Genomic DNA, 22,442 nt, shown 5'->3' on the forward strand with positions numbered 1-22,442 from the left:
CGCTCCTTCCGCAACAAGCACCTTGATTTCTTGTGAATGTTTGTTCTACGCGCAGCTTCCTCATCGCCACACAACGTCGCATGCCGGACCGGGTGATAGTCGCATATCCAGCGTGGCCACATCGGCCTGCCATACAACAACATGGCTACCTTCAAAGCTCTCAACCTCGAATCCGATGATGAAGAAGACATCGAGATTGACGACACCAAAGAAATCCAGATCGAAGAAGCTCTGAAGCTATACCAGACCGCCTTGAAGTTTCACTCGGATGGCCCGCCTTCGTACGCTCAAGCTGCCGAAGCTTATCGTGCCCTCTTCGAATCAGACATCTTCAAATATCCAGAGTCGCAGCAAGAGCTGAAGCGCCTCGAGCTTTACGGTCCACAACCAGAAACCGACGACTATTATACCCATCATGAAGAACACGTTGTACCAACTGGAGAGAACGCGCCAAGCACTTTACCCCAAATTATCCACCTCGCATACAAGAATCATGGCCAATTCCTTCTGGAGTCTTTGCAGTACGAGCTGCTCCATGCGACGGACGATGTACAAGTCAACACAAAGCACATTCTCAAAGCGTCGGCTGCTGCCCTGGAGTGTTTCGTCGAGGCCATAGACAAGGATGACAGCGATCTGGATCTGTGGAGACGTTCCGCTGCCGTCGGACAGATGCTCGGTAGTCATCGCATCGCTCGCTTCTGCCTGGAAGCTGTTCTGGACGATGATGCCCAAGGCCTGGACTCTGTTCTGTCCATCCCTGGCATCTCCGAGACTCTTGCTGGGCAGCAGCTGCGGGAACTTGTGGTCAAGCTCCAGGATGAGCTCTCCGTCTTGCAAGCACCGCTGTCTACCATGAGACGTCGCCAACTGTCTAGTATGCTGAAGCAAAAGTTGGCCAACTACTCCATTATCCACAAGTACCAGAATGATCATCCTGTATCAGCTAGTGCCTCGGGTCGGGCTCTTCGTTGCGTCCTTAGTGCTCCAGGCTCCTGGCATGATCTAGGCGACATCCTCTTGCGCCATTACCTTGCTGAGCAGGCCAGCACCACCTCAGCCTTGCCCGGGCTCGGTATTTCTTTCAATCTTGACCGACTATCTCCAGACGTCGAGATCATCGAGATTGATCAGCCATCGCCTCGTCAATTATCCGTACAGCCGACACAATTATCCCCCCTCGTTGGCGCTCAATTTACTGGTATTGGTGGAGACCAGCCGATTGTTCGTCCACCTGCCTTCGAGGAAGCCAAGAACACGGACACCGCCGCGTCTGCTCCACCGGTGACTGTGCTCCCGACTCGCAAACGCTCAAGCGATGCTGCTGGTCTTATAGACAGTAACTCTGCCGAAGGCGCTCGAGTGAAGAGTAAACGCCTGCGCGCAAGAGAGTCTATTGTTGACCAAAGCCAGCTAGATGATGACACCGTAATCGATTCTGCCCAAGCTGATGATGCCTTGGCTGACCTGGACTATGTCGACAATCAACTGTTCGAATCCCTAGACGAGCTTTTCGAGAAGGTCGATCTACCCAAATTTGGCGTGTCTCCCAACGCGCGTAAGGATTTGCGTGATGCTTCAAGCAGCGAGAACCTTCAACTCGAAGGCACAGATCTGGCGTGTGTTGACATGTACACCTTTCTCAACCAGTACTCAGACGAACGAGGCCGTGTGTTACTGAACGCTAACAGCGATCTTGACACAACATCCAATGCTCATGTGAAGCCAAGTGGCAGGTTTTCTACCACTCCCAGCGCTCAATCTCGCAATACTGTCAGACCGGATCTGGATCTTCGTGGCGAGCTTGATCACTTCATATTTGAGACCAACTCAGACTTTCTACACGTGAATGATGTACTTTACGAGTGGGTGATCCATTTCCTGGGTCCCGAGCACGGCACCATGGTCCGTCCTGAGTTGTCAACCGGCACTTCCAGCTACATTGGCCACGGCTGGCCACAAGAGTTCAAGGCTCTCTTGGTTCGAGTGATAATCACAACCGACGCATTCATCTTCGAAACACTGGCTAACTTCGTTCTGAAGTGGGATAAGTTCCTGCTCTCAGACTCGGTAGTCGAACAGCCGGAAAAGGCTCTTCCTTCCATTGAAATCATCCAGACATTATTCGAGTTGCACGTGGACGTCTACTCTTTGGTCAAGGAACCCAACAGTGGCGTTGATGCCGACACTCTACAGCTTCAAGAAGATCGTGCCGAGCGCTGGGGTAATCTCGCTCGAGATGCCATGAATCTGCGCTCGAGCATCCTCTCAGAGCCTAGCTTGAAGGATCATCTCAACTTACGGTACTTGTGGACGGTCACACATCAGATTAGTGTCTCAGACAACATATCACAAGACCATGTAATTGCTTGTTGGTCTGAACTGAGGTCGATCTTCAAAGTCGTTGGCGGTGTTATTATTGACCTTCCCAACAACTCAGTCATGCCGCAGATGTCAATCGAAGCTATCGACAGAGAGTTGTCCAGGCTGACTACGCAAGACTTCTTTACCAGGGTATTCGACCCCACTCAGAATGACCCAACTGTGGTGATAGAGGGTCTTGAGCCGCTCCTTGAGAGCCTACATCAGGAGACAGATCAGGGCAAAACATCCGTACTCAGTAGAGAAAGTGGATCGGCTCACTCTGCTTCAACGCCGTCTGAGCTATTGAACTTCCTGCAAAACAGTAACATCGGTATGCAAATCTCACTCTGGCAGAGACTCCGTGAGGCCTATGAAAACATCGACTATCAACCCATGGTCGTCTGTTGCTACTTCCGCATTATTGAACTGCTGCTCTCGGATCTCAAATCGACTTCATACTCCGAAAAGTCTTTGACTGAACGGCAGACAGTGTTGCTCAAGTACATGCGATTGGTCAATGATCTGATCAGCAAAATCAGCACTTCGATCTCTTCCAACGCTGACGCTCTCGACTGTATGGACGACACCCGACTCCAAAGTGCGATCGGTTGTCTGATTGAGCTGGAAAAGATATTGCATGCAGCCACGATGCTCCAAGATGAGATCAAGGTTGGGGCCAGGCACGCTCCCACCAATAACAGTGCTGCTCCTTCCAAGTCCTTCACCGCTGTCAGCAAAGTCCTCCAAGAGTCGCAATTGCACTCATGGACTCTGATGTACAAGCTTTATCGGGAGTCCTTGGCTCAGAACAAGGACAAGGTTGAGAAGCCTAACGAGTCATTGTTTGAGTTCTTGAGAGCTGTCCATCAAGTATTGGGAGCTCGAAGCATATGTGGTGTATCAGAGCGTGTGTTCCTCAAGCTCGCCAAGATCGAAGTCCTTCGCTTCCGAACCGAGGCTGAAGACCAGAACGATGACTTTGACCTCGAGTTCGCTCAGATCTTGTACGACATGTTTGGTCTCAAATGTTTCCTCAACCCAAGCTATGCGCTCAGGGAGCACAACTGTATTCATGATGCTTTTGTTGACAAGACATCTGGCATGCAAGCTGTTGATCTACTGTTGAATCTGGTCTCAAGAATCAAGATGGCCGATCTACCAAAACATCCTCTCAGAGACACTATCGAAAAAGTGCATGGCATCATCGGACGCAAGAAGCCATCAGAAGCAATTCTTCGCAACCGCGATGTTTACCGAACCTTCCTCAAATCACACATCAATCCTGTCGATTTATACAAATGCTTGAGAGGAGAGGGTGAACTTGCTCTAGCGCCAGTCCCTGCTGAACATGCTCTGTTAGCTGCCAAAGGCTGGTACTTCCTCATGGGGTACATCTCGTTGAGTAAGTTCAAGGCTCAGAAGCGCATCGGTCCCACTGCTACCGAGGATCTTAACATCGCCGTAGCCTTCTTCATGCAAGCTTTGGAATTCAGTATGGATGATTGGGAGTTATGGTTTCGTCTGGCCCAAGCCTATGATTCCAAAATTGAAGAAGCCGTATCATGGACTGCAGAGAAATTGAACGGCGACATGACTGAACTCGTGGCATGGCAGCGTGCAGCTATACACTGCTATACTATGGCCGTGGCTTTGGCAATGCGCTTTGCTGAACCAAGCGAAGACACTCAAGCTAAATTCGGAGAGATGTTTGCTGATTTCGCTATGAGGATATACTCTTCATCCAGGGAGCCATTCGGCATGAAGGCGTTTGCTGTCGAGGATATAGAACGATTCCTTAGCAGAGCGACCATTATGAAGGTTCCGCCTTTCAAAGCCTTGACTCCCTTTGCCGCCTTCAAGGTCGCCAGAGAGCTCTTCCGTCGTGCTATCCGCATTAACCCCAAAAAATGGAAGCTGCACTTCTATCTCGGAAAATGTCTCTGGAAGATGTACTGCAACACCCCCAAGCCAAGCGATGCACCGAACATAGATGCCATCATCAATGAGTTTTGCGAATCTATCAATCTTTTACCTCGGAAGAAGGATTCTAAACGTGAGCCCATTCTCGAACCGCACTACAAGCTTGTCTCTGTAGTACACAAGATGGTGACTCGACGTTGCATTGACGCTGCCGAAGGCTGCAGCATTCTGATCGCTACTCCCTACGCTGCAAAGATCGATCCCGTTTCGGAACAAGATGCGTGGGAAGCGTACATCCTCAAGGTACTCAGAAGCTTGCGAACTGCAGATAAGGTGCACTGGCACCATCGAATGATCTACAGAACGGCTGCTATTCTATATCACGATGGTAACACACAGTCAGACTGTCTGGCCGCGAAGCAGGAGCTTATGCAGCAAATGTTTACAAAAACCATGATGATGAATGTCTGGAAGCCAGAGAACGAGCGTCCTGGACGTCACTTTGTATACACAACCAAATACGCCGACCTGTTCATCAAGATTCTTGAATACCTGGAAGATCGTCCTCTCCTCGATGCTCTCGGTCGTAGGGTGCGAAAGAAGACTGGAGAGTTCTTTGAGCACGGAAACTTGTGGCAGTTTCTTTGTACCGCTTATCTCAAGGTCCTCCGTCGTCATGGTCACATTCCGATCGCTCAAGAGACGGCTATCTTCAGCGGTATCAATCATGAAGACTTCCTTCGTCGCAAGGAATACTTGGAGAACTGGTGCCAAAATCCTGCGAATATCAGTCATCCCGTACTGGAGACTATGCAAGAGGTCATTGAAATCAAGAAGATCAACGGTGGCTTGATGAAGGCGGCAGCCATTGATGACCTTATTGGAGATGCATACGCATACCTCTATGACACCGTCGGAAGGAGGCTTTGGGTAACAGAAGAAGCCAAGGATGAGGCTATAAAGCAGGAAGAACTCACGAAGGAGCAGGCGGCGACGACCCCTGCCATGCCGGAGCGCAACCCTATGATGAACTTGTCAAATCTGATGAATGTCGACGGGACGCAGGAGTTGTTGATGAAGGTCCCTAGCGTGTCACTTTTCAACAACGCGCCGGAAGGCACGACTACACCACCCAATGGTGAAGCACCAGCTCTTTCACGACGTAAGATTGGTGTCGGAAGACGAGAAGTCCGCCTTTGTGCAGACGCCTGCATTGCCAAGATCGGCGCCGGCACCACCACTCCAGCAACCAACGACACCCCTCGCCCTCGCCAAGAAGTTTCTGTCGTGATAGAACCACGTCGTCTCACTTCGAAGCTTGTACAGCCATCCGGTGTTGACACAGCTGAGGGTAGCGTCGCGGGTAGTATCCACGACTCTGCTGATGACGAGAGCGATAGTGAACTCAGTGAAATCGACGAAGATGTCGTCAATTCGGGCCTTGCCTCCAATGGATCTGTCAAGTATCCTGCTCTTCCTAGGATGTTGGACATCAAAGACAGCGAAATGGCCACTGACAGCGAGGCCGACCACAACGACGATGTCGCTGGCGTTGAGGAAGCAGAAGACTATGACGAAGAGGAGGGTGAGGATGTAGCCGATCAAGAAGGTGAAGGCGAGGAAGAGGGTGAAGGTGAAGTTGGAGACGATGTTGAAGCCGACGAGGAAGCCGACGAGGAAGCCGAGGACGAAGAGGCTGAAGAAGCGGAAGAGGCAGAAGACGTTGATATGGAGGATGAAGAGGAAGAAGCCGAGGAACCAGACCCAGGCCCTGAAGCTGGCCAAGCAGCTCGTATGGCGTAGTACCTTAGACGACACCAGCACCGCAGGGATTTATCACACCGCGAGCAACAGAAAGAGATTCGGGAAGAGCGGACCAGGCGGAACAACTATAACGAGGTAGAGGCCAAGGCCAAGGCAAAACTTGATACCGAGTCTACAGTGCAGAATGAGCGAACGCAAGGAATAGAGGGACTGAGCCCTCGCTCACTATGGAGATACAGGCTCGGCGAACTATTGATGGGGAGACTACAAAGCCTCGAAGGGGCCGAAGGGGAAAAACAAGAAGACCTCGAGCAGGGAGAAGCACCGAATGAGAGTTGGTGGGATGAACGTCACCAGGACCTCGAGGCGATGGACTGAGTGAAGTAGGTAGGCACTTTGTTACCCTTTTCATTAGTAACAAGAAGCACATGGTTGTGTAGCTCCAAGATGAACGCACTAGTGTTCTTGCTACAGCTGCTTATTTCCATGATTGCCTGGACAATCGATTTACACACATGACATGAACTTGAAAAAAAACACAAGCAACACATCAAATCTGAGTATCTTGCCATTCACAGACTCCAAAATTTTCTTCACTGCCCTCAGAAAAACAAATACTCGATCCTGGTGCTACATGAAACGTCCTTTTAAGTTTAAAAAGCACCATTGGTTTTGTGAAAAAGAATCCTGCCTCCAATCTCAGTTGCCAGTAGTTCGCATCATGTTTTTTACGTGTGATTCTAGCAACACGAAGTAAGAATATTTTGTCGAACAGGATTAGGTAAAGCAGTAGTGAGCAGTTAACTTAATCGGAGTTGGGACTTTTCAGTCTGGTAGTATATCATTATAAAGCTGATGGTATCGTTTTTGTAAGAGGATATCAATGTAGTATCGAAATCGTCAAGGTAGGTATATCGTTGTTAATGATGGGAGTGGACGGAAGAGCCGGGTTATCCTGTTAGCATGACTTTTCTTATGACAAAAGTAGTAGAGTGTGTTTCCGTAAAGCTAATGACGCATGTAAAGTCTAGTAGATGCTTTGGGTGATTTTGTTCGGATAGTGGGTGATGTAGTGATGTCTGACATGTACGATGTTTGTCGCTTTGTGCGTGCATTGAATCTTGGCTGAGCTTTTGGGAGAGGAAGCGTGGTTGCTGCGATTTACTAGGAATGACATGACATTCATTACACGTTGAGACCAGATTGCGATGGTGAGATTGAGGCAGATGGAACAAGATATAACTAACGCTTATAGAGCTATATCTCATCTTCTCATCACACAAACATAGCCATCCATACCCGGTCATCGTCAGCCATATCCACCAAATCATCCCTCATCTCTCATCAACCCCTCATCTCCAATACATCCCTCAAACATCTCTGCTAGGCATCTCTACTTTGCATTCTCAATATCACCCACCTCGGCCTTGTCCTTGCCACCGGGAACATTTCTTTCTTTGGCCTTCTTGGCATCAGCGGCGGGGCCACTCTTGTCTGCTGTATCTTCGTCGGCGGCGACTTGTTCGTAGGCTTCTCCTGCTTCTTCTCCGTCGTCTTCGCCTTCTTCTGAGAATTCGTCGTCGTCTGGGACGTCAGCGGAGGTGGTGGTTGTGGTCTTGCGCTTTTTGGATGGGGGTTCTGAGGTTTTGCGTTAGCATTGATTGTCCCGTTGTAGGGAGCACGATAGGGCGTCTAGATAAACGGAAGGAGAATAGGTGCAGGGAGAGAGAGAAAGGGATCAAGGGCAACAACCCACCAGTCTTGACAGGCCCATCGTCTGCGATGTCGCCTACTTCAGCCTTGTCCTTTCCACCCGGGACGCTTCTCTCCTTTGCCTTTTTGGCATCGGCGGCGGCGGATCCCTTGGTTGCTGTTTCTTCTGCAGGAGCTTCTTGCTCGAATTCTTCGCCGTCTTCAGAGTCGGCTTCTTCGTCGCTTGCTGCGTCGGCTTCGGCATCTCCTTCGGCCTCGGAGGAGTCGTACCTGTTTTGACATGTTAGCGATTTCCTTTGAGGGCAGATCAACAAGTCGAGTGTAATGGTGTACTGTGCCATTGATGCTGTTGCCGATGATATACGCGTCCATAGCGACGTGATGAACGCAACGCGACAGCTTCTGCGACAATACACCCATGACGTCAAAGGAAGCACTTACTCCTCTTCCTCCTCGCTATCCTCGGGAAGTGATTGAAGCTCCTCCTCCTCAGACTCCTCGGCTCTACGCTTGCGTGTTCCAACCATTGTGATTTTTGTTTTGATGTGTTATCAGGGATAGAACGTTGGATTGAAAACAAGGAAGGAAAGGAAGGGAAGTCGAGGCAGGAGCGGCTGGGGCTGGCGCAACTCCCTCCAAGGGAAATCCGGGGAGAGCTATGAAGCCGTTTTGTGCCTCGAGACTCGATTTGGAAGCGGGAAGGTGCGGGAGAGAAGGGGAAGAGGGAGCTTGGGCCATCGGGGGTGGACATGTCACGGTTTTGGATGAGGCTTGTAATTGGTCACTGTGGACCTCGAACCTGAAAGTGCTTCATGTTTTGTTTATTGTTTTGTTTTTGTATCTATATTCCGAGCATAAACAACACTATTTGTGCCAGATGGTCGCACAGTCCTGCGACGACGACTTCAGAGTATCAACCAGGTAAGCCCAAACGAGTCGAGGATACTTCGAAGCCCCTGTGCCCAGCAGTCCACCGAGCGAACATCGTAGATTGAATCTTGAGAATCGCGTACATTGCGCTCATCGTAGCTACGTCTGGCTCCTGTTTTCCTGCTGCTCGAGCTGCTTCCTCCGATTCACTATCTGCCGAGGTGTCCTGACATCCTCGTAGCCTTTTGGTGATAATTCGTTCCAATCGCCTGTTTTCGAGTAGCAATTGTTGCAGAGGACCTTATCCTTTGGACATCGTCCTTGCGAACCCACCAAAGTTTCAACGATCTATGCTGTCCAAGGGTAACGACACACCCAATGCCATAGTTTCTGCCTCATACAGAAGGCTTCGCCCATCCTCAATCGACGAATCGACCAAATTTTCTGCTCACTGCGACGCTGGCGCGCCTCGAGGGTCACTGCATAGTATTGCTTTGGACGTTCTGAGCGATATTCTGGGTTCTCCTTCCTAGAATCGTTGTAGTGATGAGACCAGGAGAAACACCTCTTCTTAAGCAGAAATTTTGGATAAAAGGGTTGTATCTCTGAAGCTGGACGTGTGAGTGTGCATTGTGTAGGAGCCGGAGCAGATAATGATGCTGTTTTATGCGTGTATCTTGACATTACGACCTCGGGTGTCCATCTTTGCGCAAAAGCTGGCGGACAAGTCTGGAGATCTCCTTACTCTTGTGACACCGAGTCATCTCAGTTTTGTACATTGTAGGCCTCTGGAGTTTCGCGGAGCTTTGCGTGTCGCTTGTTGTGCAGGTACTTTGAACAGTCTACGGACGAGTACCGAAATGATGCACGAGCTGAGGATAGAGACAAGCCAGGACGGCCTACCTGTCCGAGTCCGGACGCCATCCTCGTAATATAGAAGGTTGTGCAGAGCTCGCAACGGAAATGTTCGAAATTCGGATGAATGTTACTTCTCCGTCGACGACGTGTAAATTGCTTGCGGCAGCAAAGTGACGACCGTGCGCACTTCCTCAGTCATGCGCGACCTTGTCGCTTCCACCAGCACAACGACTGGCCAGCGAAGCGTCAGCACAGAATCTGGCGTACTTGAGTGACGATGGTAATTCTTCGAAGGACTGAAAAAGGAGCAACGGTGACAATGCGACGCGTCTGGACATCGAACACACACAGTCTTTTTCACAAATGTGGTTGCCCACGTCCAGAGTCGAACACAAGCGCAGAAGTATGTTGAATGCCAAGACCGTCTGTGCGTTGTCGAAATCGCGCGCTCTTCCACCGCGCCAACGAACCTGAAAGTGAAGGCAGGGCCGGTCGCAAAATTCTGACACACCGCACCGCAACACCGCGACTGCACCGACCTACATCCTTCGACTACCATCGGAAGGCGCTGCTAGATTGAAGCCTGCATTGCACGTGTATAGTGCTCATTTATCTGGACGAACAGCCATATTTTTGGACTGTCGCGCTCACGAGTTGTACGTAGCGCGCGCTGATCGACAAGAGTCGCATCTCGGAGCTTCCGCCTCGGTCGCATCCTTTTACTGCTCTCACTGCTCATGAAGGGCCACTCCCATACCATTATCTGGTTTCTATAAAACGCCGGAGCATATCTTCGCTTCTTTCTCCATTACCTTCAGGATCGTCATCACTCGCTCTTTCACCAATTTCTTCACGGCCATCTCCAAAGTTACATCATCAACATTCTCCTCAACATGCCTGGAATCGCTCCTCCCCGTCGACCTCAGCGTCTACCAAGTCTTGGAGCTAAGACTCCTGGTTCTTTCAAGCAAATGCCTCGTCCAGCCAAAAGATCAGAATGTGGCTGCGACGCCCCAAGTTTCGAGGTCATTGACGGTGCCAAGATTTGCTTGAATTGTGGTACCCAAGTCAGTGAGCAAAACATTGTTGCAGAAGTCACTTTCGGAGAGTCATCATCTGGTGCAGCGACCGTTGAGGGTGGTATTGTCAACGAGAACTCACGACACGCAAAGACCTTGGGTGCCGCTGCCGCCCGCCGATTAGGTGCTTCGATGCAGAGCAGAGAGGATAGTGAGAACAATGGTCGGGAGTCATTGCGCTTGTTCACTGCAAGATTGCCCATCCCTCCTGATGTCTCGGACAAAGCTATGGGTATCTGGAAACTTGCCTCCAACAGCAACTTCACACAAGGTCGTCGTGCAGATGAGGTAGCCGGTGCTTGCCTGTACATCGCCTGTCGCAACAAGGCCGAAAACACAATCTTACTCATGGATATCGCTGAAGTCATCTCGGTCAACGTCTTCAGTCTGGGTGACACCTACAAGGGTCTGCTGGCGAACCTCTTCGTGGATTTCAAGGAAACAACCAAGATGATTGAGATTGAGCCTTTGATTCTAAAATATGCTAGCAAGCTTGAGTTTGGTGAAAAGACTCGCCAGGTTGCCGAGGATGCTGTCAAGATTATCCGCCGCATGAAGAGAGACTGGATTGTCACTGGAAGACATCCGGCTGGTCTTTGTGGTGCTTGTCTTATCCTGGCTGCACGCATGAACAACTTCCGTCGCACAGTCAGAGAAGTCGTCTTTGTTGTCAAAGTTGCTGACATGACCATCTCAAAACGTCTGGAAGAGTTTAAACGCACCCGTGCTGCCCATCTCAAAATTGACGAGTTCCGTGAAAAGGGTGTGCGAATCAGAGAGCAAGCAGACCCACCCGCTATGCTAGAGGCAGAACTCAGAAAGCAAAAGCACATCAGGGCACAACTGAAACGCAAGGCCTACGAATTGAGCAGAGATTCATCCCGTCAATCATCTACAGCCCTTGAGACAGGTTCCTCTTCACAAGCCGAGGCAGCACAGATTGCAAAGCGACAAAAGGTGTCGAGCGCTCGCAGTAATGCTGTAATTCAAGCTGCAACTCAACAATCACAATCTCGCCGTGATGCAGACGGCTTCGCAATCCCCGACCTGCCTTTGGACCCTGCACTTCGCCGCAGTGCCAGCGTCCTCTCAGATACACAAGCCAATGCGCAACCCTCCCCAACACCCGAACCTACCGATATTGTCAAAGTCAAGAATGCACGCAAGAAGAAGGAAAAGGTTGCACCACCACCTCTTACAGATGCCGACTTCATGGCCGAGGAAGAACTTGAGGGAGAAATCCAAAACATCCTCCTCGAACGTGAATGTATTTCCTCCAAGGAACAAGCCGAAAAAGAGAAGATTGAAGAACGCGCCAAGATGCTCGCAGAACAACAGCGCGCTGTCATTGTCCAACAAAACGCCCTCAGACTGGAAGCCATGGGCCGCAGTCACTCTCTTGTTTCTGACTCTGAAATTATCGGTGAGGATGAGTTTGCTGATGATCCTGAAGTCGCCAATTCCCTTCTCAGTGAAGAACAAGTCCGAGTCAAGGAAATGATCTGGGTCGCTCACAACGAAGACTGGCTTCGAGCACAACAAGCCAAGCAACTCAAAAAGGCACTCGAAGAAGCAGAAGGCAAGGACAAGAAAACCAACAAGCGCAAAAAGCGAGGTCGTATGGGTGATGGTACTGTTCTTACTGATGCAGGGACACCTGTCGAGTCTCCTGCTGATGCGTCTCTGCGGATGTTGGAGAAGAGAGCACCAAAAGGTTTCTCGCAACGAGTCAATTATGCTGCATTGGGCAAAATCTATGGTGATCGTAGACATGGAGAGTCGAGAGCTGGGTCAGAAGCTTCTACTCCTGCGCCGGAGAGCGTGCGTGCTGGAACGCCTTCTACACCTTCTCAATCACCAGAGGCTGAACAGAGTGGTCTTTTCACACCAGCTGCTACACAAGTGTCTACTCGACCAGAAGTCTCACCATCGATCCATGAGACTATCGAACAAGCCGTGCCTGCAGCAGAGGAAGCAGACGAAGACGAGGAAGGGGAAGAAGACGACAATGACTACTGGCCCGATGAGGAAGCTCAACCCGCCTCTCCAGATCCTGAAGATGAAGCAGAATTCGACGCTGCCACTGGAGATGTAACAGGAAACTTTGGCATTGAAGAAGATGACTATGCTGCTGAAGAAACCGAGGTTTGGGATTGAAGTCCGATACCGAAAAAAGCATAGTTGAGCAAGACGAGAAAGGAAAAATCGCGGAACGATGCGGGCGTGCTAGAAGTCGAGATGGATAAATAGAATGGCAAATCACCATGCATATTCTCATTCCCGGTTTACTGAACAAGTCGGAACGAGTGACATGAAATTCCGTGTCTTCCTTCCCCGTAATCCTGTTGCTGGAAGTCAATGATATACGAAGAAGAAAAAGTTCCGCTGAGATTTTCAATCATCGTGCATGAATACCTATACATCTAACAATCCACCTCCCTCTTCCTCACCCCAGTAAACAACATCCGGCAGAATTTCCGCCCTCGTAGCATAGTAGCATAAAGCAAACATTGCATCCCATTCGTTCGGGCGACAGTGCTTTTTTCTCAAGTCGATACCTCTCAGGCAAGATAAACTCTTCATCATCTTCATGTGTATCCAAGATTCTAGCACTTTTTCCGAATTTCATCTGTTTGGCGATTAAAGCCAATCTTCGTGTCAGAATAGTCGATTCGAGCTTCGGGCGTTTCAGAGGTGTCGCGTTTATCATGGATAATTTTCGTTTCTTGGAGGTGCTGCTGCTTGAGAGGAGGGAGGGTGGTGAGGAGTCGGAGTCGTAGGGTAAGGTGTTGAGGTCTGAGTTGTCGAGTTCTACGTCTTCTTCGAGACTTTCGAAATTGTCTCCAGGGTCGTTTGCGTTTTCGTTGTCAGGGTCATCGAGGGGCTGGATTTCTTCTTGTTCTGGTGAGATTGCGTCGTGATTAGCTGTCACCCAATTGATGGTGCCAAAGCGTTTCATGTCGCAAATATGAGTAGGCATTATATCCTCGATCATACACACAAGCTCTTGTGGAGAGGGACGGTCTTTTGGCGCACAGCAGAGACAAGTATAGACGATATCGAGAAGATCTTTGCTGTAATCTGTAAAGTGCCCAGAGTCAATCTTATCCTGCCACTTTGCAGGATTGTACGTCGGCACTTTGTCCTGAGGAGGTTGGTCGGAACCGTCGTATGATGCGTCACCCATCATTGCATGAAGCACTACAAGGCCCATTTGTCATGTATTCTGGAACCTGCCTTGTCATTCATGCCAATTAGTTGGGCTAGGGCCAGATCAAAAGCTTACCGTGTACGTGAATCGATGTTCTGCGTTCAATTCCTGTTGCTCTGGCGCCCACCAGCCATAAGCTCCTGCATTTCGAGAGTGCGCATCACCTTGCGACCAAATGACAGACATGCCAAAGTCGCCGAGGTAGGCCGGGGGATATATAATGAAGTCCGCATCTCTACCCAGCGAACCTGGATGACCGAGAAAGATATTGTCAAGCTTAATGTCATTGTGTATGACGACAGGACCTTTTTCGTCCTTTCGTAGCATTTCGTCCATTGCGACTATGGATTTTGCCATGCGGAACAAGAAGAACCAGACAAAATCCTCTGGCAGAGGATCATCTTTGGTGAGACCTTTGAGTAGAGTTTCGAAATTGCCCAGGCTGAAGAAAGGTGGGTAAGTGCGCCATCCCTGGTCAGTGTCTGGAATCGGCTGACAAGCAAGTACAGGAACAGTGTGGTAATTCGTGGATCCGTCAGGCACGAGCAATTGACTGATATGCGCTTCCTTCGGCTGACTCTTTGCAGGACGCCTTTACAGTTTCGCAAACAGTGCACTGGAAGTTTTTGACGACAAATCGATCGAGAATTTTTTGAGTATCGTCGATGTGTGACCACAAGTGTGCTGTACCATAGGCACCTCCGCCTATTGGTTTTCCATATACCCAAGAATGACCTTTTGCGAGTTCAAAATCTGGAGGAGATATGTCCTTCTGAATCTTGTCTCGGGCAGCTCGAACGGCGGCTCTAGCGGCAGCTCTTCCGGCAGCCCGATCAGCCATGGACACTGGAAATGAAAAATGTAAAGCGGCTTGATGGTCACGTCAGACCGTGACTTATGCACAGAGCATACAAGATGACTCTCGGATTGATCGAGAACTACATGAAGCCCTTTATAGAAGACATGATGCTGGGTATACTGTCGAGGCCGGAAGCGGCCATTTGGACAATGGAGGGATAAAGAAGCTTGTCACCCAGATTGAGTCAGTACAGAGACTTGCATTTGGCTAGCATGATGAGGCATCGTCTGATAACAGTCCAGTCACAGGATTTTCACAGAAGTGTGAGAGATCGTATAGGGATCACACGTCGTCGCACATGTGATCTCCATAATGGATCCGGTGAAGCCAGCTCGATTCGGACTGTGGTCTGCTCAAGTCTCCCAGGGCAGTCAATTCGTTAACGAGAGTCCGACCGAGTGATGCACACACACACTGCTCGAAGTGTAGACTCAAATTGCCAGGTTGAGTCGCAAAGGTCAACGAAGCTGGAAGTCGAGGAGGGCAGAGATAGAGAAGGTAGTCGGACAGAAAAGGCGGGCAAGACAAGCGGCTTGGCGGGCGGCTAAAGCTGCGGCAAAAGCAAGCGGCGCCTAGCAACGCTTTGTTTGGTCAACATGCAAATTATTGACCTTCACGTCATACTTTCTTTCGACAAACTCATTACGACGAACGACGACACAATTTGGACGCAGCAACGATGGAAGCGCCTACCAAACCAACGACATCGTCACTCTTCGAAGTGTACCTCCGACTACGGCCATCGTTCGCACCGAATGCAGAGAGATTCCTCGACGTCGACGCTGCCGGCGACAAAGCAGCACCCACGCACATCACAATCCACCCGCCAGCACTGGATCAGCGCAGAAAGGCAGTCGAGACATTCAAGTTCACACGAGTGTTTGGAGAGGATGCTACACAATTGGACCTGTTCCACGGCACTGGACTGGACTCGATGATGCAGGGCGTGCTGGGCGCCGAGGGCAGAGAAGGCCGTGACGGTCTCTTTGCTACCCTCGGTGTCACTGGCTCTGGCAAGGTCTGCACACATCGATCCTTGTCCGGATTGAACGAGAGTCGAAGCTGACCGGGCGCAGAGTCATACCATCCTTGGATCCCGCTCACAGCGCGGCCTGACACAACTCGCTCTCGACGTGCTCTACCAGAACCTCGGTGATCAGCTCACCTCGACAAGACGCGATCGACTCGCTCTCCAATCGCTCTTCGCATCCGACGTGTCCGAAGCTCACATGTCGGCTGCCAACCAATACCTCGAATCCATCTACGGTGATGGCTTAGACACGCGCGCTCACTCACGAGCACAATCAAGAGCTGCAACTCCCCTCATGGTACGACCCGCCTCTCCTACAAAATCCCCTGCAACGTCTCCTACAAAGTCTCCTTCAAAGCCGGGCCTTTACCCACATCTCAACCCCCAACAATCATGTACCATCACCCCTTCGTGTATTGCGTGCTCCCACAAGGGAAACCACCGCCATTCGTGTGCCAAAGCGCCGCAACATCCATCCATCTTCAGCTTCCTCCAGCGCCCTTTGACAACACATCAAGCTAAGACGCAGCCGCCAAAGGACGTTTCCTTCGCATCCAACTCCCGTCCATCGTCCGCCATGGCTCCCAGACGCCACATGCCCAGAGTCTCGACCATGCCTCAGTTTCCCATCGTCCAAGGTACCGACCTCGACGTCGACCAGACCGCCGAATTCGCTATTGTAGTCAGCATGTACGAAGTTTACAACGACCGCATCTTCGACTTGCTCGCCGGATCAGCAGCATACCAACCTTCCAAGACAGCAACAGCTAAACGCAGACATCTCCTGTACAAGAGCACCGAGCACAGTCCTGATCGTAAGGTCGTCGCTGGTCTGAGGAAGGTTGTTTGTGAAAACCTTGACGAAGCTCTTCTCGTGCTAGAAACAGGTTTGACTGAACGCAGAGTCGCTGGAACAGGGAGCAACGCTGTCAGCAGTAGAAGTCATGGCTTCTTCTGCGTAGAGGTCAAGAAGAGACTTGCAGGCGCTGCCACCTCAAACTGGTCGAGTAGTGCTTTGACCATTGTTGATCTTGCTGGTGTGTTATTCCACCCCTCCCTTAGCTGACAGTCTCTAACAATTACAGGCTCCGAACGTGCTCGTGCTGCAAAGACGGCTGGCTCAACTCTTGCTGAAGCTGGCAAGATCAACGAATCCCTCATGTATCTCGGCCAATGCATGCAGATGCAAAGCGACAATGCCGACCCTACCAAATCCTCCAACATCGTCCCTTTCCGTCAATGCAAGCTCACCGAACTGCTCTTCTCGAACTCCTTCCCCTCCTCCTCCTCGTCAGCTCACCAGACTCGATCGTCCAAGCCGCCGCAAAAGGGTATCATGATTGTCACTGCCGACCCTCTTGGTGACTACAACGCTACAAGTCAGATCCTCCGCTACTCGGCTTTGGCAAGGGAAGTCACCGTCCCTCGTATTCCCAGCTACACCAGCACCATGGTTCCGCTCGCTCGCCCTGGCACCTCTGCGTCTGGTCGTCTCACACCATCAAATCCTGCCGCCAACGACGCAGCTCTTGAATCCGCACTCTCCGAGCTCACTCTCCTCCGCCAAGACCTCGAACTCACACAGATCCGACTCGAAGAAGAAATCCAAAGACGCAGAGAAGCAGAGTCATCATGGCTAACCGCCGAAACACGCCTCGAAAACCTCGAACTCGAACTCCGCGACGAAATCTGGGAGGAATTCGAACAGCAGCTGGAGTCAGAACGTCGTCGTTACCATGCTGCTAGAGAAGCGGAACAAGATCACGTAGAATCACATCTTGACAAGAAACTCGAAATTCTCACGCGAGGTCTTGGAGATGTGCAGGTTTGTGAGGATGAGGAGGTAGAAGGTGGGGACAAGATTGCAGAATTGCAAGATGAGAATGCCAGACTCAGAGACAGACTTGCTGCTTTTGAACGCGAAAAGGAGAATACAAGTCCTGTGAGAAAGATGAGGGTTTTGAAGCCGAGGAAATGGGAAGGTAAAGAGGAATTCGGCGTTGGACTTTTTGGTGGTAGTCCTTGAGATTTCTCATCAGGGACTCCCATGGCTCTCTGTTTTTTTTCGGAGCCAGAAACTTTCGTATTTTCTTGGGCTTTCTTTGGTGGTTAGATGTTTTTTCTTCTTTGGGAGGGATGTTCTCATGGGAAGGAGGGATTTTGGAGCTTTTTTTGTTTTGTTACTTTTTCATGGTGTAGGAATGCCATGAGTTTGGAGAAGTTGGCAGGTTCTAGTCGTGGTTAAACTTGTACAAGTCTCAACTGTTCTGTCATTTCCTTCCTTCTTTTGTAAATTCCAACTTGCGTTGATATATCCCAGTCCCACTTGACAAATACTCTGGGACACGTTTTCGTTGCACTTGAAGTCATGGTTCTTAAGTTGTGGCCATTGCTAGAGGGAGTTGACCGGGATCTCGGGGATGGATAGGCGGGAGGGAATAAGAGTGTATGAGAGGTGACGCAGAGATGGAATACAGACCTGTGCATATGAAAGTCCTCTCGAATCGCAAACTTGTCCAATGCGACGTATTGCAGTTGGCTATGACCCATGGGACTACATAGAACATCATCCTTTCTTCCTAGAAGCTTTGGATCTATCTGGTCGCTTTCCAAACTTGACACATGCAGAATCGGTGTTCTCAATAATCTGCTTCAGCCAAGACTCGGACAATGATTATGGCGATTGTCCGGAACCCATCGAATTTCGTGAGGAAGTGCGAGCTACTCTATCGCTGGACTCGATCATGCAGAACATCCAGCTACCAAGGTTGACAATTTGAGTATTAAGAACTTGCAAACGCGCACTCCGAATGCCTTGATACACCCATGGTCTGAAGAAGACGAAACCTTCAAGCAAAACTTTGATGATGTGATGAAGAGAATTACACATCGGAGTCTTCAAATCATAGCAGAAGACTGTAAAGCAGCACCAGAAAACAACTTGGAATCAAGGAAATGCATGATTTCTTTAGCTATGAGTGTAATTGGTTGGAAGCGGACGAGGATAACAAGAGTAAGCCGTATAATCATAGTGAGAAGGAGGAGGAATTGGTGTATAGACCTGATTGCGATGAAGAGGTTTGCAAGGCACTGGATGTGCTTCTGGAGAAGCTAAGAGCGAGGAGACAGTGTCGTGGTCAGGGGTTAATGGCAAGGAGGAAGACGCATGTCGATAACACTGTAGCTAGAGGAGATATCCGATGAGATATCCGATGTCATGGGCAGGACAGATATTTTGATTGTTAATTAAGGGAACATCCGCCACTTAAGCGAGCTCATTTACTGCCGTCTTCTACTTCAAGGTTCAAACATGACTTCCTAAATACCACGTTATGTGTAGCTGAGCTGGATCAATTATCCTCAGACACATTCTACAGCCCGCGCGGTGTCTACGTCAATCGTGGGCTTATTCTTGACAAAAGCTGCCACACCGCACTGTGATGCCCACCTCTTTAATCTGCCGACAGAGATCATCTTTGGAGTCAGCTCTTATCTCTCAACAGATGACTCTAAGCATCTCCGCGGCGTTTGTAGGGACCTGGACGCCGCACTACTCGCGACCTTTGGGAGACGCCACGTTCGTCGTCTGCATCTGATGCCCACACCGGCGTTTCTGACCGTCTTGGAACCAAATATCTAGACATGATCGCTTCAGATCTCATATCAAGGAGCTGTGTATATACTCTTCTGTCTACCAACTCTGGGGAGCTCGGCTGCCGTATGCGCCAACTGGTGGCGAATGGGTCCCCCCCAAATCGCGTATCCTGAGCGAGATCGAACATCCCTTTCCTGACGCTTCATCGCCCCAACAAGAGGCTACCAACGTGGCCGTTAAACTCGTACGCGGTCGAGATTTTCGCAACCAGCTCGCAGCAGCACTCAAAGGTCCCACAGTCCAGAGGATCGAAGTTCAAAGCTGGCCGAGGTACTCGTTACCGAATGCCCTCTCTTCAACTCTCGGTCTGAGCGATCCCACACGAGCCACTGGTATAAATCCATTCAAGGACAATTTCCGCGGCGTTTCGCCTGCCTGGGAATACGAGATAATCAACATGGTGACCCGAATGACTGAAATGGTGCTTTCGGCTGTGAAAGACAGTGCCACACCCGTCAACGCTCTGATCATCGACAGAATACAGATCGATCAGCTCAATCTCTCGTTTGGTCTTGGGCACAGTCTGTCCTACCTCAGGCATCTCAAAGTCAGCATCGCCCCGTCAGATCAGAGCTTACAGTTTTCAGACCTCGGAACACGGGATGAGCTATTCGCATTGATCAACGAGCTACCTTGTTTGGACCAACTTGCACTGTTCAACAATCCGTATACCAAGAATAATTGGCTACACCTGAATGACGCTCTGATGCATATCCAACCCCAGAGAGTCAGAAAATTCAGTCTAGGCATACTCCAAGACGCTGAACCTTAGATCGCACCCTTTCTCCTCCATTCGGTGCCTCTTTGACGGGATCTTAAACTTAGGTCCACCCTGAGGTCGGAAGGAGTCAAAGTGACCAAACCTTGGAACGAATCGTTTACCGCACTGTTGAACAATCAAACCTTGGAATGCCTTTCTATTGACATTGATAATCATGAATTTGAGTCCTGCGGAGACTTCGATGTCCAGACTAATCTCTTGTGGTTGGCCGATAACATGCCAAATCATTGGAGAGGCTACCCAAGTGAGGAATCAGATCCCGATGAAGACGGATACAAGTCGCGAGGTGTAAGAGCACATCGTCAGTCTCCTATATTCATGTCACCATCCAACTCTGCATAAGATGATACAACGAGCCAAGTCGAGTTCCTACGTTTCAAAATCCCATACGATGTGATGTCCAGTGTCCAATCATTTAGAGTTTGTGCTATCGAAGCCTTATACTAGACCAGACAGAAAATCTGGGAGCACGGACGACTAACGTTACGTGCGTATAGTTCAGCTTCCCATCGCCTTTGTGGCTTGCGAGTGTCCGCTGCCACGTATGCCTGTATCGCAAGCAAGTCTTGCGTGAACTGACACATAAGGGGTGCTTCTTCTCGCCAAGGTCGAAGACGAGCGCACTTCGAGGATATCTTCTATCTCGCGGTATCATCCAACTTTGCAGCGTGAAGTTTCGAAACGTGTGTTGGCTGGTTACTTCTGACAACCTACTAGTTCACTGGTTTCTGACTGAAAATGTCGGACAAAGACAGCCAGGAGACCCATCGTGAAGCTGGCACAGGAGAGCGGGATGTTCTTTCACCTCCTGCCGATGAGTCCACATCATTACAAAAAGCAAAGCTTGTCCCAACATCTCGCAACAAAGATGGCAAAAATCCCCAGGACTACAGATTCTGGAACACCCAGCCAGTGCCCCGATTAGACGACCTGAGCCTTTCAACCGAAAACGCTGCTCCTGCAAACTCACATCCCGACGGCGCAATCCTCCCCATCGCCTCATGTCAAGAACTGGCAAAAGCTCCTCCAGAGCCTTTAATCCAAGGCTTCGAATGGTGCGAAATCGACGTCAATGAACCTTCTGAACTCCTGGAACTGCAAAACCTACTCTACAACCACTACGTAGAAGATGACGATGGCTCTTTCCGTCTCAATTACTCCACCGATTTCCTAGCCTGGGCACTTCGCTCACCCGGCTGGTCAAAAGACTGGCACATAGGCGTCCGCACAACATCCAAAAACGGCAAGACAGGTAAATTAGTCGCTTTTGTCGCCGGTGTGCCTATAACGCTTGGAGTACGCGAAAATGTTATCAAAGCTGTCGAAATCAATTTCCTCACTATACATCAAAAGTTACGTGGGAAAAGACTGGCCCCGGTGCTTATCAAAGAGATTACGAGGAGATGTTATGCAAAGTGTGTTTATCAAGCGCTTTACACTGCTGGGACTGTGTTGCCAGCTCCTGTGGCTAGTTGTCGGTATTATCACAGGACGTTGGATTGGGATCATCTTTACAAGACTGGGTTTTCACATTTGCCGCGAGGATCTACGGCTCTGCGGCAAAGTGTCAAGTATAGACTTGAGAAGAAGACTGCGACGAAAGGGTTGAGGAAGATGGAAGGGGAAGATTTGGCTAGGGTTTGTGAGTTGTTGAACGCGTATTCGAGCAAGCACAGTCTGAGACAGCAGTGGACGGAGCAGGAAGTTCTGCATCATTTTTGCTCGGAAGCTTCGAAAAACATCGTTTCGAGTTTTGTCGTCGAGGTGAATGGCAAGATCACAGACTTCATGTCCTATTATTTGCTCGAAGTAAGAAACGCTTGTTTAGCTTCTCTAGAAGGGTGGTATCAATACGAGTGCTCATGCTAACTGGCCCCCAGTCAACCGTCCTCCGCTCTGCGTCCACAAACGAAACAATACGAACAGCATACCTCTACTACTACGCCATCTCTCCACACCCAACCCCAACTTCTGCAGACCTTCAAGCTACACACATCCAGTCCCTAATCCACGATCTCCTGATCCTAGCAAAAATCTCCAACCACCACGTCTTCAACGCCCTAACGATAATGGATAACCCTCTTTTCCTGACACAGCAGAAATTCGAACCTGGGACTTCGTATTTGCATTTCTATCTCTTTAATTGGAGGACTGGGAAGGTGGGGAATGGTGTTGATGAGGCAGGGCGGGCGAATATGGCGGATGGAGGGGGTGTTGGCGTGGTTATGTTGTGATGGGAGGATGTGATTACGGTATGGTATGACTGTAGTGAGAAGGAGGCATTGTCCAGGACGATGCCAGAAGAGCTTGGGCAGACATCCATATGTGGGGTATATCC

At 50.0% G+C, this 22,442-nt stretch overlaps 7 protein-coding genes across 7 annotated transcripts; 5 read left to right on the forward strand and 2 right to left on the reverse strand.

Annotated features, from left to right (window-relative positions):
• Positions 1-141: 141 nt before the first annotated feature.
• Positions 142-5,493, forward strand: AUEXF2481DRAFT_58165 (uncharacterized protein; the record flags this gene model as incomplete). The annotated part of the gene is made up of 1 exon (XM_013489182.1): positions 142-5,493. A coding segment is annotated over one exon (5,352 nt), but the record flags the coding sequence as incomplete, so codon positions are not given.
• A 1,598-nt stretch (positions 5,494-7,091) lies between these two features.
• Positions 7,092-8,428, reverse strand: AUEXF2481DRAFT_39024 (uncharacterized protein). Its single transcript, XM_013489083.1, has 3 exons — positions 8,203-8,428; positions 7,805-8,031; positions 7,092-7,686 (listed from the first exon to the last, which is right to left on the reverse strand). Exons 1-3 carry the CDS (start codon positions 8,286-8,288, stop codon positions 7,442-7,444), a joined length of 558 nt encoding a protein of 185 aa, XP_013344537.1. The 5' UTR covers positions 8,289-8,428; the 3' UTR covers positions 7,092-7,441.
• A 1,954-nt stretch (positions 8,429-10,382) lies between these two features.
• AUEXF2481DRAFT_4214 (uncharacterized protein) lies at positions 10,383-12,725 on the forward strand (the record flags this gene model as incomplete). Its single annotated transcript, XM_013488941.1, has 1 exon — positions 10,383-12,725. One exon carries the CDS (start codon positions 10,383-10,385, stop codon positions 12,723-12,725), a length of 2,343 nt encoding a protein of 780 aa, XP_013344395.1.
• A 289-nt stretch (positions 12,726-13,014) lies between these two features.
• On the reverse strand, positions 13,015-14,620 carry AUEXF2481DRAFT_28671 (uncharacterized protein; the record flags this gene model as incomplete). The annotated part of the gene is given in 3 exon segments (XM_013489025.1): positions 13,015-13,713; positions 13,855-14,358; positions 14,378-14,620. The coding sequence occupies 3 exon segments, from the start codon at positions 14,618-14,620 to the stop codon at positions 13,015-13,017; spliced, it is 1,446 nt and encodes a 481-aa protein (XP_013344479.1).
• A 697-nt stretch (positions 14,621-15,317) lies between these two features.
• On the forward strand, positions 15,318-17,694 carry AUEXF2481DRAFT_4216 (uncharacterized protein; the record flags this gene model as incomplete). Its single annotated transcript, XM_013488942.1, has 3 exons — positions 15,318-15,656; positions 15,715-16,705; positions 16,754-17,694. 3 exons carry the CDS (start codon positions 15,318-15,320, stop codon positions 17,692-17,694), a joined length of 2,271 nt encoding a protein of 756 aa, XP_013344396.1.
• A 1,307-nt stretch (positions 17,695-19,001) lies between these two features.
• AUEXF2481DRAFT_79107 (uncharacterized protein) lies at positions 19,002-20,095 on the forward strand (the record flags this gene model as incomplete). The annotated part of the gene is made up of 2 exons (XM_013489216.1): positions 19,002-19,245; positions 19,309-20,095. The coding sequence occupies exons 1-2, from the start codon at positions 19,109-19,111 to the stop codon at positions 20,093-20,095; spliced, it is 924 nt and encodes a 307-aa protein (XP_013344670.1). The 5' UTR covers positions 19,002-19,108.
• An 873-nt stretch (positions 20,096-20,968) lies between these two features.
• On the forward strand, positions 20,969-22,338 carry AUEXF2481DRAFT_54396 (uncharacterized protein; the record flags this gene model as incomplete). The annotated part of the gene is made up of 2 exons (XM_013489181.2): positions 20,969-21,913; positions 21,985-22,338. Coding segments are annotated over 2 exons (1,299 nt in total), but the record flags the coding sequence as incomplete, so codon positions are not given.
• Positions 22,339-22,442: the final 104 nt, after the last annotated feature.

The sequence above is a fragment of the Aureobasidium subglaciale genome, assembly GCF_000721755.1.
Source record: "Aureobasidium subglaciale EXF-2481 unplaced genomic scaffold scaffold_8, whole genome shotgun sequence".
Classification (NCBI taxonomy): Eukaryota; Fungi; Ascomycota; class Dothideomycetes; order Dothideales; family Saccotheciaceae; genus Aureobasidium; species Aureobasidium subglaciale.